General features: G+C 46.9%; 2 protein-coding genes across 5 annotated transcripts in view; one reads left to right on the forward strand and one right to left on the reverse strand.

The window, feature by feature from the left end:
• Window positions 1-6,843, forward strand: part of LOC110524328 (cortactin-binding protein 2) — a 72,264-nt gene extending 65,421 nt beyond the window's left edge. For 3 of the 4 annotated variants that reach the window (XM_036979261.2, XM_090233411.1, XM_090233410.1), the window contains exons 11-22: window positions 337-432; window positions 1,224-1,303; window positions 1,605-1,791; window positions 2,341-2,508; window positions 2,741-2,922; window positions 3,155-3,339; window positions 3,501-3,706; window positions 4,340-4,522; window positions 4,609-4,660; window positions 5,147-5,258; window positions 5,374-5,475; window positions 5,633-6,843. In XM_036979261.2, the coding sequence (XP_036835156.2) occupies window positions 337-432; window positions 1,224-1,303; window positions 1,605-1,791; window positions 2,341-2,508; window positions 2,741-2,922; window positions 3,155-3,339; window positions 3,501-3,706; window positions 4,340-4,522; window positions 4,609-4,660; window positions 5,147-5,258; window positions 5,374-5,475; window positions 5,633-5,959 (1,880 nt within the window). In that variant the 3' untranslated portion in view covers window positions 5,960-6,843. Of the gene's footprint in view, window positions 1-336; window positions 433-1,223; window positions 1,304-1,604; window positions 1,792-2,340; window positions 2,509-2,740; window positions 2,923-3,154; window positions 3,340-3,500; window positions 3,707-4,339; window positions 4,523-4,608; window positions 4,661-4,795; window positions 4,846-5,146; window positions 5,259-5,373; window positions 5,476-5,632 lie in introns of all 4 variants that reach the window. The other variant, XR_016495567.1, reaches the window with a different exon arrangement.
• Window positions 6,671-19,253, reverse strand: part of LOC110532369 (cystic fibrosis transmembrane conductance regulator) — a 41,551-nt gene continuing 28,968 nt past the window's right edge. Inside the window, exons 18-29 of the mRNA XM_036979287.2 lie at window positions 17,877-17,914; window positions 17,287-17,573; window positions 16,971-17,050; window positions 16,729-16,879; window positions 14,273-14,500; window positions 13,682-13,782; window positions 12,865-13,092; window positions 11,741-11,896; window positions 11,565-11,654; window positions 10,421-10,593; window positions 9,143-9,248; window positions 6,671-8,311 (exon numbers count right to left, since the gene is read on the reverse strand). Coding sequence (XP_036835182.2) covers window positions 8,096-8,311; window positions 9,143-9,248; window positions 10,421-10,593; window positions 11,565-11,654; window positions 11,741-11,896; window positions 12,865-13,092; window positions 13,682-13,782; window positions 14,273-14,500; window positions 16,729-16,879; window positions 16,971-17,050; window positions 17,287-17,573; window positions 17,877-17,914 — 1,854 coding nt within the window. The 3' untranslated portion in view covers window positions 6,671-8,095. The remainder of the gene's footprint in view (window positions 8,312-9,142; window positions 9,249-10,420; window positions 10,594-11,564; window positions 11,655-11,740; window positions 11,897-12,864; window positions 13,093-13,681; window positions 13,783-14,272; window positions 14,501-16,728; window positions 16,880-16,970; window positions 17,051-17,286; window positions 17,574-17,876; window positions 17,915-19,253) is intronic.

Here is a 19,253-nt window from a genome sequence, read left to right on the forward strand (position 1 = left end):
TCAGGGAAATGTCTGATTTCCGTGTGACGATCAGCGCCCTCGATGGGTTTTTGGGTTCGTCTTTCTTTTCACCTCTGAGGGAGTGTGTGCGTGGGTGGGTGCAGCACCATGTGTGTGCTTACAGAACCTTTAATGTATTATTAACTGTGTAAATGTGACGTTGACGTAAAGTTGTCTAGACATGGCTACAGTGTGTCGTATTTAGGTTACGTTTGAATGCTGTATTTGTTGTTGGTATGCAAATGTCTGTGCGTTTTAGTGTAGCGTGTATTGCGTGTGTCTTCAGTGCAGTGTGTGGTGCTGCTGTTAACATGTCACGTTGTCTTGTTGTTGTAGGTGACACTGTGTGGTTGCCAGGTCAGGAACTGCCTCTGTCTCCATGGGACCTAGTCAGGAAGCCACTGAGCCAGCACATCACCATCAGACTCAAAGGTACCAATCTGGCAACCCTGATCATCTTGGAATACAGCTCTCCTCTTTTTATTTTTTTATTCTCTTTTCTCCTCTGCCGTGTGTGTGTGTGTGTGTGTGTGTGTCTATCGAGCCACTGTCCACCCACTGCCAGTGTATTGACCCATTGCCAGGGAATCTTTAGCTAGCTTTTTCTCTTTCTGCTGTGTTTATATAGATGGGTTGGTTGTTTAGCAACAAAACCAGATGCGTGCGCAACTATGGGGCGAAACAGACAGGGTTGGCTTAGACTGTTGACTATATTTCGTCTCCATCAATACATTTGCACAATGAGCTCTTGTTGTCTCAAATACATCATTACGGTTGTTGGTTAGCTAGCTAGCAAATGTTTTGTCGTATTAACATTGACATGACATCAGTCAAAACAAGACTATGTGTCAAGAACAAGATACAACTAGCTGACACGAGCCACCTGCGATTCCCCACATGGCAGATTCTAGTCATTATTCCTAGCCATCTGGCAATCCAGCCTTCTGCCCCTTTGAAGTGCGCAAATAGTTTTTTCGTGACGTTGTCAGCTCTATTGGCAGGCTCATTTTCAGTCTGCTTAGAACCGTGTGTTTTGACAGCGCAGGGAAGATTCCTCCAGTTTTGACACTGAAACACCGTATCTGAAGCTCAGAGCACAGTTAAAACTCTCAGGAGGATATTCAAGTGTGTGTATATGTGTGTGTGTCTTCCTGCATATATCTATGCGTCTGGGTGTGTGTTATGATTGCTCATTTCCATGTGGGTTTTGCGTTTCTCGACAGGTCTGTCAGAGTCGTGTCTGGATGAGCTGGCCCTGGAATCTCTTATCCCCCTTCAGCTGCTGCAGAACTACGTCCGCCTGGTACACACACACACACACACACACACACACACACACACACACACACACACACACACACACACTGAAAAAGGACAAGAAGAACATTCATATCATTATATGGATTCCCAAAATAGGTCACTTGGATTTTGGGTATAGTATTGTTATGCATGTTAGTATGCCCTCTACTGGCCACATCTCATTTAGCATGAGAATGTAGTGACTGTGAGTTCCCGTGTCCCCCATTTCTGCCTAAGTGTGTCTGAAACTGCCTGGAGCTTAGTGTGTCACTTTGTTATATTCTCTTCCACTCATCCCTCTTCAGGTGGAACAGTACCGTAACATTATCTTCCACGGGCTGGAGGGGAGCTGTCAGGAGTACCTAGCCAATCAGATCTCCCGCTGCATCAAGACCAAGCAGGAAGTGTTGGGTGTGGCCTGTGACATCATCAGGGTGGAGGTAGACAGGAGTCTGACTAAACAACAGCTGTTGGACACCTTCATAACTTGTGGTAAATGCCTATAAATCACACTCCACCCTTATTGGATTGTTCTATGTGTTGTTTAACTTCTTGATGCACCCATCCCGTTCATCAAAATACTGCCCCCTACACTCAAGAGGTTAAGCAGTAAGGCCCGAGGGGGTGTGGTATATGGCCAATATACCGCAGCTAAGAGCTGTTCTTAGGCCGGACGCAACCAGCTTAATTAGAGCAGTAAAAATAAATGTTTTGTCATACCTGTGGTATACGGTCTGATATACAACGGCTGTCAGCCAATCAGCATTCAAGGCTCGAACCGCCCAGTTTATAATATAGCAATATAGATATACCTGCCTTTTTTTCTGTTCAGGGAGCTTGGATTGTGTGTTTATAGAATCTACAGCTTGTGATTTTTGCCTCTCTTTTTTTTCTCTCTCCCCCTCACTGTATTTGATGTGTGTATTTTTTGGATTTACAGGGCTCATTTGAAAAATAGACCTTGGTTTTCAACGTGACTCCCTGTCAAAAATAAAGGTTCAATGAAATAAAAAAATCTAATTGTCCGTGGTCTCCCTGCAGGTTTCCTGGTCCCAGTAGGTGGTGTGTCTCTGTGTAGCAGTACTAGTAGGGTGGGGCGGTGTGTGGTGGTGGTGTTGGAGGGACTAGAGAAGGCCCACTCTCTGACTGAGCTGCTGGGAGACCTGTGTGAAGGCCTGGAGAACCGTGGCACAGCCTACCTACTCCATGGTGAGGCCTACTGGATATAGACTGGCTGACTGAATAAATTAATGAGAGTATATATGTGTGTGTGTGGGGGGGGGGGGGGGTGAACCAGCGAGTGTGTGAGTGAGCGGATGAACTGTGAGGGAGTGAAAGAATGAATGGATTAATTAAGGACTGAATAGATGACAGAATGAACAGATGTCCAACTACACCCCCCCCCCCCCTCCCCTCCAAATCATCATCATCCTCCCAACAGGCCAGATGGGCCCGCACCACTTTCAGGAGGGAGGCTTTCTGATTGGCACGCTGTCCAAGTCCCGCCTCAAGGGCTCAGAGCTCCGCCTCCAACAGCACTTCCGCTGGGTAACGCTGCGCTGGGACTCGGAGCCGCTGCACGGCCTTCTGGGAAGGCACCTCCGCAGGAAGCTGCTCCACAAGGTCAGTCACAGAAACACACTGCTCCCGTAGGAACAGACCTAGATTCATTGTATCCGTACCTCGATCCGCTAGGGCACAAAACACAAAACGGACCGTATATCATTCGTCTTACTCGCGCAAGTGGGGGCCAGCCATCTTGGCTTTCTCTGATAAGATTGGAAATATAGTGACGTTCTGGAAAGCTGTGCTTTCCCTTGACTCTCTCTCACTCTCTCTCTCTCTCTCTCTCCAGATGCAGGGTGGTGGCAGTGGTCAGGCTCCCGAGGGCCTGCTGGAGAGGACGGTGTGCTGGGTGAGCTGTGTGTGGCAGCAGCTGAATGCCTGTCTGTCCCGCCTGGGGACCCACGAGGCCCTGCTAGGACCCCAGCTATTTCTCTCCTGCCCCGTGGTGCCAAACAACACACAGGCCATCGTCAAGTATGCACCTGTGTGTGTGTGTGTGTGTGTGGGGGGGGTTTCAAGCTTAATTTAAGTTAGACTATGTATGACTGAGTGTTTCTGAACCAAACTAAGGTGATAGGGGAGCAGCAATATTCTGTGTGTTGTTTCTGTATTTCTTTCCCCGTGTGTTCCTCCAGGTGGCTGGCCCGGCTGTGGAACATGGTGGTGGTCCCTCGCGTGGAGGAATCCATCGTCTCCCGGGTGACGGTAAAGCGCTCCTCCGGCCAGCGGGTGTCGCCTAGCAACCTGCGCCTGAGCTCGGGCCAGCAGGCGGTGGTCAAGGCTGCCCTCAGCATCCTGTTAAACAAGGCCGTCCTGCAGGGATGCCCACTGCCACGTCACGGTGGGTACACACTTCACTATTGCCTGACAACTCACCCTGAATTTCATTCCGCCGCACTATGGATCGCTACATGCGTTCAGTCGGAAACTGCCATCCCCGAAGTTGTTTGTGTGACTTCAAAATGAGGGCCGTTGTACAAAACAAATTCATCAGCGATTGGATTGTTTCCAACAAATCTAACCAATCAGTGCCTCAAAGTTGATCATGTCATCATGTAGGCCGGCTCTGGCCCAAGCCATCGGTTTCTGGGACCAATCAGAACCGTCCGAATGTGTTTGCATTCGCAAATTCGCCAGGCAGGGAGGAAGAAGAGGAAACTTCAGTTGGCCCGAGCGACGCAAAAATTCACATTATAGGGCCGACCCCGAACTGAACTGCGCTGGCTCGCTCGCGTATGTTCTTTTCACGCTGTCATTTCCAGCACGGGCCCAGCAACTACGGTGGATGCGTTACCAGGCCAGCTCAGTACAGCTCGACTTGCTTGGATGGGTTTGTCCCTTTTTTAAAAATGTGAATCAGGATTGTATGTGTCTTATCTTTGTTTTGGATGGATGATAGGTAGACTGGTTGGACGGGACGTAGACAAAGAGAATAGTGTAATGCTACCTAATGTTAATGTCTTTCTCTCATCAGAGATTGACAGGCACCTGTTGGAGTTCCAAGGCGGGACCTTCCCCCTCGCAGCCATTGGCTCCTGTAAAGGAAGTGGTGGCAGGAAGGGGCGGGACAGCGGCATGTGGAGACGAGCTAATACCAGCCCACGGAAGAAGGGGAGCCCCACCTCCAACTGGACCTGTGGAGGTTCCCTCAGAGAAGGTCAGGATGAAGAGGTGTTTCCCCCCCTACGATTCCTGTTAGAATAGCCATAATGGGTGTTCATGTTGTCCTTCTGTTGCCCGCAGGGTCATTGTCCAACACGGATGTCCGCTTTATCACCAACGGCAACGCTCCAAGGTGAGTGACGTTAACCCGAGCCGTTTATTTGACACTATTAGGAAGTGTCCATTTATTCATGGTTTGCAGTAAAATGTGTTAATGTGACGCCGGCTCTAGTATGTTGTTTAGATCATGTGATATGCTGTGTTCTAGCCTCTAGGAAACGTGATAGAATAGAGTATTGCTGAGAGCATCCAGCAGGGGTCAGTGTGTAGTTTTATCTGAGTGTGTACTGTTGTACTGTACTGTGTGATTGTTTTTACTGATGTTGTACTGTGTGGGGTTGTACTGTACTGTGTGATGGGATTGTACTGTACTGTGTGATTGTACTGTGTGGGGTTTGCACTGTGTGTGGGGATTGCACTGATGTTGTACTGTACTCTGTATGTGTGTGGGATTGTTCTGATGTTGTACTGTGTGGTGGGATTGTACTGTTTGTTGTATTGTGCTGTGTGTGGGATTGTACTGATGTTGTACTGTGTGTGTGTGTGTGTGTGATGGCAGTGTTGTAGATGGGGACGCTGTGAGTCTGTCTCTCTGCTCTGACGATGAGACTGATCTGATCAGGGAGCTGCAGACCATGTGCTCCAGCAAGTCAGAGCCAGACATCAGCAAGGTAACGCTCACTCTCTCTCTCTCTCACTCTCTCTCTCTCTCACCACACACACACACACACACACACACACCATGAGGTTGACGTTTTCCGCCGGCTGTATTTTTCTGCGTTGCAGATTGCTCGGTCCAAGGGGGACTTCATTGTCTTCTCTGGTTCTCCAAGTGGACAATCGCCCCGCCGGAAGACCGACCATGAAGCAACCGCTCGACCACAGACGGTGAGTCAAACCGCGCTTAAAGGCTCTAATTAAAGGCCTAGCACCAACACACCTATTCAGCTCATCACGTGCAGGGCTAGAACAAAACTGAACTGTCTGGTGGTCCACCAGTAGCGAGAAGTGTTTCCCAACCATCTGCCTGTCTCCCCCTTTACAGACCGGCAGCCGTCACTCTACTCCCAGCACCGCCCCAGGCAGCCCCGCCCCTAGCAACGAGAGGCGACCAGCGTCGCGGCCCAAATCTCAGCTCCCCGTCCCCAGCAGCAGGGGGCCGCAACCACGAGCAAACAGCAGCAGTGCCGCACCACGAACACCCACTATGACCGCTAACCGCAACGCGGCCAGAACTGAACCAAGCAGCAGCAAAACAAGGCAGGCCCCAACCAGACATAACAACAACGTCAACGAGAACAGCCAACAACACGAGGACATTTGGATCCTACACCGAGACCTGCATGAAAACAACAACAACAATACAAAGTAGTAGATGAACTTCCTCCTCTTCCAACTCCCTTCCTTTCCTCCCACCCCTCCGCTGTTGTATCCCTCCATGTTGTAGTTAGGCTTATGACGGCCTTTTACTATTTGTACTTGTTATCCGTACTTGTTAAACTGTATAGCAATTGTGTACTTGGGGACCATAGTTTTATGATATTATACAGTATTGAAAGAAGTTTAAAAAAACAAACATTTCTTAGGGAATTATGTCCAAAGGAAAAAGACAGGATTTACCTTTCGCGGTGAGTGTTTTGGATCAAAGAAAAGCAGGCAGGTTGTTTTTGCAATTAGGTATTTTCTAATATTCAAGTGTTTTATGTTTAAATAGTTGCAAGGTTGGTTTAAATACTGTTGAAATTAATCAGGGTTTTACCAAATATTTGTAAATAAGAATTAGTAACTTTAATGGTATATAGATTGGTGTATGTGGTATTATGCTTGTACAGTAAGAACTGTACAGTAAAAAACAAAAGCTGAAGAAAAAAAACATGTACATATGTTTGTAATGATAATAACATGTGTATTTGGTTCATAACTTTTCACTTGTTTCAAAGTGAATGGAATGTGGCAATAAGTAAATGTAATTGCAAACACAGGACATTTGTTGCTTTTGACGTTAAGCCATAAATAAATACTTTAAACTACCCACAATTCTGCCCACGAGTCATGGTTCGATTAATCCATACACTGATACAAATTTCAAAGCAGCATGGTTTGTTCGCTTTATTTTGTTCAACATTTTTCTTTTTTAATGGCCATTGTTGATAAATGTACAGGAGATATTTTTGTCAACCTTTGGTGTTGATCTGTATGATGTAATGTCCTGCCTCCTTTAAGAACAAAACATTAAAACCGCACTGTTAACCCCAACAGTCCTCCACCTCGTGTCTTCTTACACCAGACTACTGGCCTGGGTACAGTATGGAGGACCTTCGACTGAGAATCTAAAACAAACGACTTATGAATGCTCTACATAGAGGCTTCACAAATCATTTCTAAGGGATGACTGCAGGTGTAATTCTCTACAACGCGGGTCAAGTTAACGAGAGACATTTTTTGAATTGAAAACCACCTGCATTACAGGGGGGGTTGGGGGGTCTTCAGGACCGGAGTTGAGAAACGCTGTCTTAACAATGACCTCGTCTTTTCTCAAGATCGTTTTACAGGAAATCAAACTATTCTAATGGAAATGCAAAACAATTTATAAATTTTTGGACATGCGTCTCTTTCCGATGAATAAGAAAGAGCTTATTTTTACACACACAAAAAAAATTGTCTGTAGTCAGTTACATTTCAAGGTGTCGGTACCATATTTTATCGTATCGTTATAAAAACTGTTCTCCAATATCACTAAGGAGCAATGTGCCAAATAAAAAGACAATTTCAAGTTCCAGAAGTACAAGAGGGAGCTTGACAAATCACATTTGAAAAAGCGTTTCATTTATTTTCCTTGCTATTACCCTGCCAGGCCACCATGAAAAAGTACCTCCGGTTTCTTTAAAGTGCATTCAAATAGAAACACTTGTCCATAGCATCACCCTAGCATCACCCACCATTCATTCCTGTTTTGTGTCTTTATAGCTTTGAATATAAGTTGCCCTGCGGCACAGTTTTCCTTCCAAGTCCTAACAACCATTGGGAGGGAAACAAAACTGACCTCAGATCAGTGTCTGGGCAATTTCATCCTACTCTGTATTTACAGGCAGCTTTTGAGTTTAGGGACTGTATGCTTTTTACAATCTTGCTTAAAAAAAAGTATGGCTTTATATATTCAAACAAAACTGGCATTCCAATGTTCTCAAAGTGAAACAAATCTCACTCTGGAAACACCAATGTGTACCAATAAGGACCGACCACCTCTCACATTCACTCTTATCATCATCTATAAACTAGAGGCACTTGGATGAGTCGGCAGCGCATCTTTCCACGATTCCTTGCAACCTATCTCCTTGCCTCCTCAACCATATCGGAGGAGAAGGTTCAAGGTCCCTCCTCGGGCCTACTTTTTCCCATGTGTTTTGACAAGGAGCCGAGGAGAGAGGATGCAAGGCAATGAGGAGAGTTTTCATCGAGGAAAGAGCATTCCAGAAGACAAAATGGCGTCCAGTTAATCCGGGCCTCCTTAAAGATGCGTGTTCTGGACCTCGTCCTCAGCCACCTCCTGCAGGGCGGTGATCTTGGGCGGCTGGGATTGAGGGGGTCGCTTGCTGGAGTTGAGGCGGTGCAGGGGGAAGAGTTTGAGGCGCTCAGCAGCACTCATGGCCTGCTTCAGGTGGCTGGTCTCATTCAACAGCTTCTGAATGGAGTCGTATCTCTTCATAGAACTGCCCTCGATCATCTGGAGGGAGAGAGGAGTTGGTTGGTTCCAATAGCTCAGTGGGTTTAAACTCAACTCTTGTTTCACTCCAACCTAGACAGACCCCAGTAAAACTGACGATTTGGTACAACGAAGGGTTAAAATGACACCAGGTTGTGTAATGCAGATAGAATGACATGTTTGAAGATGCTCCAGTGTCAAGCACCCAGCATCATGCCACTGTGCCTGCATTGTCACGCTGTCTGCTTGTGTGAACACAAACGCAGGTCACTTATACAGGGAGCGTGTACCAACACACACAGCCGACACCATGCCCTGAGTCATGGAACACCGTAAATCAAATTTGTTGTTTATGGCGAGGCTAACGAATGGTGATGCACTGATAGAAGAATTGAATCTAAAATGGAGGATATAATGTTTGTTTAAGCTGGTGGTCAGTGCTCTATTCTCACTTCTTACAGGGAAATACCAAGGGCTCTATCCAGTGTTTCCCAACCCTGGTCCTCCAGTACCCCCAACAGAACACATTTTCATTGTAGCCCTGGACAAACGCACCTCATTCAACCTATTTGAGGGCTTGATGATTAGTTGACAAGTGGAATCAGGTGTGCTTGTCCAGGGATCCAATAAAAATGTGTACCGTTGGGGGTACTCGAGGACCAGGGTTGGGAAACACTGCTCTATTCAATCTGTATCGCTGAAGAATGTAGGTAAAGGTCATTTCCTATTGAGCAGACGAAACCGTGAAGGCAGTATTTGCTAATAGAGCCGTAAATCATTTTAATAGAAGGGATAGGCAGTTAACAAAGGGTAACCTAATGCTTAAAGGGAGATAGGTGCGTGCGCGCTAACCAGGAAGGACTGGCACTCCAGCAGTGGTTCCACTCTGTGTTCTGACAGTATGACTGTACAGTTGGAGAACGACTGTTTCAGGGTCTTCCTCAGGACCTGCAACGTTCTGTGAACCAGAAACAAACCAAAACGCAACCATCAGACAATGTTCTTCAGTCAACCATCAACAAACCAGAGTACACTCAATTAACCAGAGAGTTTAACAGTAGGCCTGCATACACACATATATAAACACACACACACGCGCCGTCTCTCATTCTCCCTTCACGTACAAACTCCTTCCACTCTAGCTTCCCCAATGTGCACTTACTGCTGAGATTACTCTGAAGTAGACCAGTGTCATCAACCACCACTAATTCACTCATGACAGGCACCATTTAGCTTAAAGACCTGTGTCTTTACGTGTGGTTACACCCATTCTGTGCAAACACACACACAGTCAAAGACTTACAGTAAGTCCTAGAATTGTCACCATATGCAGCGAGACACTTAGGCTGCGTTTACACAGCCACCATAAGAACCCAATCTGATTTTCTTTCTATATCCAATCTTTTTTTTCTGGACGTCCACACTGTTTTACGTGTGATCCATATCGGATTTGCACATTCACACGGATGTAGCCTCAGAGGGGAGGTTGTCCTTGTAATGACTGGTCATGGGCAACAACAAAAAAACACTTCAGAGCAAACAAATCTGTTTGAGCGTCCAGACAGAGGTCGCATACGGAAGATCAGGTTTGTATCAGGATTCAGATCCACATACTGTATGGAGGCGGTATGAATCGGAAGTCAAAGGCTGTGTTTACACAGGCAGCCCAATTATTGGCAAAAGAGCTGACCTGATCGGTCAAAAGCAATTAATGGAAAACACAATTGGGCTGCCTGTGTAAACACAGCCCAAAAAAATCTGATTCCATGTGTTTTTTGTTGTTGCTGATTACACATTAGTGAAAAGATCAGATAGGTATCAGATATGCAAATAGTTGGCAAAAGATCTGAATTGGGCTGCCTGTGTAAATGCAGCCTCATACAAACACCAGAGGAGGCTGGTGAGGGGGAGACGGCTCGTAATAATTAATGGAATGGAGTCAATGGAATGGTATCAAACACATGCAAACCAGGTGTTTGACGTGTTGGAGACCATTCTATTCATTCCGTTCCAGCCATTACTCACTTAAAGTGCCACTAGCCACCACTGGCACATACACTTATCTTCCATGTCCAACCCCAAATCCAACACGCACTCTCTCACTTTCTCTCGCTCACTCTCTCCTCTTACATGGGGTCGAGGAAGGCGCTGGGTTCGTCTAGCAGCAGTATGCGGGCCTTGCTGAGGATGGAGCGGGCCAGACACATGAGCTGCTTGTGTCCGTTGCTCAGGACGTAACCCCCGTCCTCCAGCTGGAAGTCCAGCTTGTCTGGGAACTGCTCTATCACGGACTTCAGACCCACCTGGACGACACATAGGACCGGAAACACCGGAGGATCTCAATCAATCAATCAACCAATCAAATAAACAATCAACCAATCAAATGAAATGCACTGACTCAGTGGACTCCAACGGACCTCCGTAGGCAGGGCAAAACAGGTGACATGGAGTCTGATGTGGATTTCAGGTTAGTTCTACACACCGTCATTGTAAGCAAATACATGTGCATGTGCGTTAGGTGATCAATTTATAGGAGAGCAACTTCACATGCGCTATGGTCACAGGGTCAAGCCGAAGCAGACTTGCATGTGACTCCTGTTTCCCGACCTGGCTGTGCTTACTATGCAACTACCAGTATGGTGTGGCTATGGTGGCACCGTCACTGCCCTACTGACACACACGAACACAGCAGCGCCTTACCATCAGCATAGCATGTCGGAACGAGGTTACTACGGCATGGTAGGAAAGGGGTCAGCGGGACTCTCTGCAGTGTACAGACAGAAGGACGCTCAGACAGACAGGAGAAAGGTGAAGAGAGAGGGAGGACAGTGATAGAGGGGACCTGTTGTGATTGAGGCTAGAGCTAGGGTTGAACCGGGATGTGGATATAAAGCTAGGGTTAGAGCTGTGGGTTAGGATTGAGGGTAGGGTTAGGGTTGAACTGGAATGTAGACGTGAAGCTAGGGTTAGGGCTGTGGTTGAGGATTAGGGTTGAGGGAAGGGTTAGGGTTGAACAGGGATGTGGACGTGAAGCTAGGGTTAGGGCTGTGGTTGAGGGTTAGGGCTGTGGTTGAGGTTTAGGGTTGAGGAAAGGGTTAGGGTTGAACTGGAATGTGGACGTGAAGCTAGGGTTAGGGCTGTGGTTGAGGGTTAGGGCTGTGGTTGAGGGTTAGGGCTGTGGTTGAGGGTTAAAGTTGAACAGGGACGTGGACATGAAGCTAGGGTTTGGGTTAGACCGGAGACCAGTGTGACTGATGTGAATGTCGTGTCTCACCTCCTCAGCCACACGCCACAGTTCCTCGTCCCTGTAGCGAGCGTGTGGATCCAGGTTCATACGGAATGTACCAGTCAGGATGAAGATTTTCTGTCCAGAAAATCAGATTAGGGCATTACATTCACCATAGCAAAAATACCATTGAGCACTAAGTCTAGTTGCGGGGTGGTATTTACCTGTGGCACCACGCCGAAGGCTTTCCTCCAGGTCTGTAGGGTGACCGAGTTCCAGGAGACCCCATCGATGGAGATCTCTCCGTCTGTAGACGCCAGACGCAGGAGAGCCGATAGCAAGGTGCTTTTTCCTGAGCCCGTCCTCCCCAACACACCCACCTACACACAAAGCAATGAACATCCACCCGGTTCAAATATCCTCCTTACAGTGCAGACACAAAGCATTCCGATTATGTCCCTAAAATGTAGATGAAAATGTAGAGTACAGATCTTGAGCCAGCATTTCTACCATGATTAACCAACACTATGTGGAACGGGAGACTACTGTAGAATTAGTATTGGGGAGTAGTGAACTACATGTAGTTCATCCAGTAATTGAACTTGCAGTAGCTTGGTGGTAGTTCAACTAAACTTAAATCTCGGTCGTGTTTTCAGTAGTTAATTGCTTTTTTTTGAGGAGCTAACTACTGGAAATACAAACATAAGAGAAGATATGAGTGAAATAGGCCAGAATTTCCTTTATTTTTCAGCATCAGACCTGCCTAATTCTCACCTGAAACAGTTGTTTTTAAAAGGATAGACGACACATTCTGTTTACATCTGACTCCAGATCTGTTCTTCTGATTGTTAGCCGATGACGTTTCAGATTTAGATATGCACATTTTCCAGTAAGTAGTTTTGATGTAGTGAACTACTTTTTCGAAGTAACTTTTGTTAAGTCAACTATACTTTTCTTAAGGGTAGATTTAGCGTAGCTTAACTTCTTTCAGTGAGAAGTAATTGGTAACTTGGTAAACTATATTTCCAGAGTAGCTTCCAAAACACTGTGTAGAACCACTCTCCCACAGGCCAGAGCGTCAGTGAGTTAGGCCATTAACGGGAAGCTTTAGCTAATGGCTAGGGCGGTAGGCTAAAGTGCTGACACTAAGATAGTCTCCCTCAGGCCTCGTTACTAGGAATTGTATCTATCCTAATTACCTCTCAAGACATACCACAGGGAGTCTGAGTCTCTCTAGCCTCCTAACAGCCCGAGAGAGATTAATATATTGAATTCCCCGCCTGAGAGCAGGACCATCAGCCCCTCATCAGCCACACGCAGGCACGCACGCACACAGAGAGTGACCTACACTCTGTCCTCCTTCCACAGTGAAGGAGAGGTCCTGCAGGACGGAGCGTCCAGCCTCTGTGTATTTGACGGTCAGTCCTTGGACGTCCATGTGGCCCTGGTTGGGCCAGCAGTCCTGGGCGTGAGGGTTGTCGATCACCAGGTCTGTTCCTTTACCACCTCCACCGCTGGGTCTGGGCTCCTCTTGAGGCAGGTCGATGAACTTGAAGACCCGGTCTACCGATCGCATCTGGGGGAATAGGGGATGGAGAGATAAGAGCGATTGGAGGGAGTTGTGTGTACGTGCTGTGCACTTGTCATGAGAGAATAACAAACAATCTGTAAATAAGTACATGTGTGTTCCCTACTACCCTGCAATGTGTGACGGTATGTTTGAGTAGTGAGCTCCCCTCCCCGGTTAACGAGTTCTATTCCCACACAGTAGTGTCAGTCAGTCTGGCAATGACAGTGAGTGTTTCCTCTCACTCTGTGAGCACGAGGAGAACTACATGTCCTGCATTGTGATTAGAAGAATCACGGAGCCTGAACGCAGCTCATTTCAACAACAACACACACACACACACACACACACACACACACACACACACACACACACACACACACACACACACACACACAGGAGAACTGAATATATTCTTACCGAACAATAAAACAAGTAGAGTATCCCGCACAAGCAAAGCCAAGGAGATTCATATTTCATGGAGCGTGTGCTTGTGTTACTGATGACTGACCACGGGTAATGTGGTTTGTGAATGTAAATACACATCTATCTGCCGTGATGCTTGATCAAAACTGTGTGTGTGTGTGTGTGTGCATACCAGTCCGTCCACAGTGATGCTGGTAATGACAGCCCATTGGAACGTCCCAAGGATGAGCATGGCTAAGGCCACGATGATGCCAATCTCCCCAGGCTTGTCCTCTGTGGAATACACACACACTATCAATGGGCAGTCAGCAGTCACACACATTATCCTTTGGCAGTCAGCAGTCACACACATTATCCTTTGGCAGTCAGCAGTCACACACATTATCAATGGACAGTCACACACACACACACACACACACACACACACACACACACACACACACACAAAGTGTCACACACACACACTGGTAATAGCACACTTCCTTTGCATCCTGACGTTATACACACACAAACGCACAGATATTAATGAAAGCGAACGCTGTCAAATTACCTCTGAAATTCACTCCCAACATAAACACTGTGGTCCATTGAGACATTCTACAGGTGCATGCAAACGTACTGGCATTTATGCAGGTCGAAAGTAAATATGTGTACATGCAATGCAATCAGCATCTCCTGACTATGTCCCAAACGTATTTCTAAGCTGTCAAAATGGGCTGTGTGTGTGCGTGCGCCTGCCTGTCTGTCTGTCTGTGTCACTCACGGTTGGTTCCCACGGCGATGAAGACTGCGGCGGAGAAGAAGAAGACGAAGATGATGTCACAGCGGAAGAGGAACCATCGCAGCGTTGCGAGGTAGTGGAACCAGGTGGCCGTGTGGGTGTTCAGGGCCTTGTGGAACAACGTCTCAAAGTAGGACTGACGACCAAATGCACGTATAGTCCACAGACCCTTCAGAGAGATGATGAGGTGGGAGAATATTGGGCTACGGGCTGAGAGGAGGAGGAATGAGAGAGACAGAGTGAGGAAGAGAGAGATTAAAAAAAAGAGTTTATAGAAGAAGACAAATGTATCAAAGGGGGAGAGAGAGAAAGAGAGGAGGCAAGTAGAGAGAACGAATGGAGAGATGCAGGAAGGGGGAGAGAGAGAAAGAGAGGAGGCAAGTAGAGAGAACGAATGGAGGATTGCAGGAAGGGGGAGAGAAGAGAAACACAGAAGCATTAGTCAATCACTCACAGGAGGTCCGACACAATATCTATGTACTTCTTCACCAAAACGCATGGTTGATGTGGACTTGTTGACGGAATTTCAATTCACTTCCTGGCCCCAACCCTGACTTACAGTCAGCTACAAAACATCAGAGTTTGCTGTTCCAGAGGGGGCATGTTTATGTAAAGGAGTCACCAAGAGTCAAAAGTGTACCACGCTTCACAGTCTATGTGCCGGGGGTCCTGTGTGAACTTAAGTATGCTCCCTCTAATTCTCTCTCCCTCTCTCCCTTCCCTCCAGGAGGACCTGAGCCCTTGGACCATGGACCCTCAGGATTACCTGGCCCGATGACTCCTGGCTGTCCCCAGTCCACCTTGACTTGCTGCTGCTCAGTTTCAACTGTTCTACCTGAGGCTATGGAAACTTGACCTGTTCACCAGACATCGTCCCGGACATGCGGTTTTCAACTCGCCCCCTCTACCTGCTGTCTCGACCACGGAATGATCGGCTATGAAAAGCCAACTGACATTTACTCCCGTGGTACTGACCTGTTGCACCCTCTTACAACCACTTGTGATCATTAGTCGACCCTGCTGGTCATCTGTGAACGTTTGAGCATCTTGAGGAACAATATGGTCTTAATGGCCACGTTCTCTCATAATCTCCATCCGGCACAGCCAGAAGAGGACTGGCCACCCCTCAGAGCCTGGTTCCTCTCTAGGTTCCCTGCCTTTCTAGGGAGTTTTTCCTAGCCACTGTGCTTCTACATCTGCATTGCTTGCTGTTTTGGAGTTTTAGGCTGGGTTTCTGTATAAGCACTAGGTGACATCTGCTGAAGTAAAAAGGGCTTTATAAATAAATGTGATTGATTTGATTGGTACGAGACAGTGTCCCAACAATAAAGAGCGTGCAGTATTTTCTCATGCCACATTGCATAAAACCAAGGCTCTTGTTACGAGATTAAACCCTGACGTTTCTCCTGTACAGACGTAGGAAATAACGATGAGCTTGGTGATTGACATAAATTCACTGAAAACCCCACATTAACACGGTTACATTAACAGGATTCCACTTTTCACGTTGCCTCATTTTGACCAGCTAACAGCCTAAACGCCAATCAGGCAACATTTTGGACTACACGTTCAAATTCTGTTGCAGCGACAATACAAATTAAGATCCTACACCTGTATCTCTTACAACAGTCCGGCATGGACAGACAGGCAGGAAATGGACTAAAATGGAAGGAAGAAATTAAAGCGACAGCCTCTCTGCTCTCCAGTAGCTTTGATCACAGGAAGGAACAGTTACAGAGAATGTGGGTGTCTTGTTCAGTCGTGCGTGTTTTGGGAAAAGGGGATATCTAGTCAGTTGCACAACAGAACACACTCAACTGACATGTGTCTTCAGCATTCAATCCAACCCCTCTGAATCAGAAAGGTGCGGGGGGGGGGGGGGGCTTAATCGACGTCTACGTCATCGAAAAGTTGCCGTTGTGGGGGTTAACTGTGTGTTTCGTCTAGTTGTGCATTGGGAGACAGGGAGAGAGTTTTGTCCTTTTGGGGACAGTGAGTCTGTGTGTGTTCAGTGAGGGACCGTGAGAGAGCGATGCCAGGATGGAGCCAGAGGAAATCCCTGATCACGTTTTCTCTCTCTCCATGGCTGCGGGAAGGCCTTGTTGTTGCCATCGGCGACACACTCGGAATGACAGGATCAGGAGGAGTAATGTCGGAATGTCCCAAGACCCGGCACACACACACACTTCTTTCTCACTAAGTAAGTTAGGGGGGAATGTATGGAATGTTTTCAGAGTGTTAGGAATTGTTGTGGTGAGGGAGAATGTATAACCGTTACTTTGTTCGCCTCCTTGCACAGTACAATGTAACTTCTGGATCTGCCCATCTTTCTCGCCAATCAAGATGTATCACGCACACCTGCAGTACTTGAGAGTTCTCCATCCCCAGCCCCAGGTTAATCTGTCAAGAGCCCCATCCAATCCCCCTCCCAGTCTCACCCTCAGCCTCCAGTTGTTTGAGCTGCTGTCCCGTACGCAGAAAGTACTTCCTCAGAACCACGAATATGACGGCCAATGGGATCACGGCAATGAAGATGTACGGCCTCATGATGGACACAGTGAATATGGCACCCAGCACGATCAGAGTTAACTGGAGGGAGAGAATAGGAAAGAGTCAGAGAGAGAGAGAGAGAGAGAGAGAGAGATAGAGACTGAGACGGGCAGAGCAGACGGCCACTTACCTGGATGAGGTCAAACAGTGCAAGGGGAAGCATGTCGTCGATGGTGGCCATGTCTTTGGTGAACCTGTTCATGATCCGACCTAAAGTACAGGGCAGAAAAACACATGCATGGAATTGACTGCCGCTGGTGGTCGTACTGACTAACTGAAAGGCTGACAGACTGACTGATTGATGTATAGGCTGTGAGGTTGTATGGACAACTGACTGATAAGTTAGCCATTCAAGTGTTCAGACACCGGTAGATGCATGTACACTATGTGTCTACAGCTGATGCATAACGCTTGGTTAAGCCAGGGGTTTCAGCAGCTGCGCTCACCAGTCTTCATAGTGTTGAGTACAGCCATGGGGGCCCTGAGCACAGCGGTCAGCATCTGTTCATGCAGCCTCTTGGACACGGTCAGTAAAGTGTGGACCAATGGCAGGCCTCTGAAGAACCCCAGCGCTAGAACGCTCTCCGACGTCGCCACGTAGATGTAGATGATGTAATAGGCGCTGGTCGGCGTGACGATGACTGGCTTTTGGACGGCGGGCGACGAGGCGTTGGCGTGCTGCTGGTCTACGAAGTTAGGCGCCGACGGGTTGGCCTCCTCTGTCCAGATCTTACTGGGAGGGAGAGAAGAAAGCACAATGGTTGCAATGGTATCTGAATGGTGGTCTTTTGTCTGAGTACTGTACTCTGTATTGGGCTGTTTATATGTTATCGGGCTGATCTTGGTGGTCTTGTGGTGAATACTACTTGTTCACAATTGATCGTAGGCTGATGTTGAACATGTATTGCAAATGTTTATCAGCACAGCATTACGACAGCATTTTCTAAACTGCAGAGAGGGTTCTTGCTGTTATTTTGTAGGTTTCCTGTACCATTATCTTCTGTAGAATGAATATTGCACATAAAAATAAACTTACTCTGTGATAAGAAATATCCCCAGGACAGAGCCAGCAACCTACAACACACGGCAAACACAGTTAGACTGAGGGTGGCACCTTGCATTGTAATTAAATTGTCAACAGGCAATATAATTAGGCAATTGTGTTCCAACAGAGACCCTGTAGTAGAAAGAGGAGGAAGGGAAGTGCTACTAAAGGTACACAATAGTACATTTTGGGACACAGAAGGTGCTCTTTGGTAAAAGGGGTGAATTGGTCATCAAAAAGAAAGGAGGACCAAGGCACTCTTCATATAATTGATTGAAATGCCTTTATTTGTATGACATGATATATGACATTGGCCATATATCACAACCCCCGAGGTGCGTTATTTCTATTATAAACTGGTGACCAACATAATTAGAGCAGTAAAAATAAATGTTTTGTCATACCATTGGTGTACGGTCTGATATACCACGGCTGTCAGCCAATCAATCATAAAGGGAAATAATGCCCGATCTAGATTGCCCTTCAAGCAAATCAGAAACGAGTATTCAACAATGGCGTAGCATATATATATACAGTGGGGCAAAAAAGGTATTTAGTCAGCCACCAATTGTGCAAGTTCTCCCAATTAAAAAGATGAGAGAGGCCTTTAATTTTTATCATAGGTACACTTCAACTATGACAGACAAAATGAGAAAAGAAAATCCAGAAAATCACATTGTAGGATTTTTAATGAATTTATTTGCAAATTATGGTGGAAAATAAGTATTTGGTCACCTACAAACAAGCAAGATTTCTGGCTCTCACAGACGTGTAACTTCTTCTTTAAGAGGCTCCTCTGTCCTCCACTCGTTACCTGTATTAATGGCACCTGTTTGAACTTGTTATCAGTATAAAAGACACCTGTCCACAACCTCAAACAGTCACACTCCAAACTCCACTATGGCCAAGACCAAAGAGCTGTCAAAGGACACCAGAAATAAAATTGTAGACCTGCACCAGGCTGGGAAGACTGAATCTACAATAGGTAAGCAGCTTGGTTTGAAGAAATCAACTGTGGGAGCAATTATTAGGAAATGGAAGACATACAAGACCACTGATAATCTCCCTCGATCAAGGGCTCCACGCAAGATCTCACCCCGTGGGGTCAAAATGATCACAAGAACGGTGAGCAAAAATCCCAGAACCACACGGGGGGACCTAGTGAATGACCTGCAGAGAGCTGGGACCAAAGTAACAAAGCCTACCATCAGCAAGGGCATTGAATATGAAATGTGGCTGGGTCTTTCAGCATGACAATGATCCCAAACACACCGCCCGGGCAACGAAGGAGTGGCTTCGTAAGAAGCATTTCAAGGTCCTGGAGTGGCCTAGCCAGTCCCCAGATCTCAACCCCATAGAAAATCTTTG

This window comes from Oncorhynchus mykiss, chromosome 1 (assembly GCF_057628025.1).
Source record: "Oncorhynchus mykiss isolate SJ-2025 chromosome 1, ASM5762802v1, whole genome shotgun sequence".
Lineage (NCBI taxonomy): Eukaryota > Metazoa > Chordata > Actinopteri > Salmoniformes > Salmonidae > Oncorhynchus > Oncorhynchus mykiss.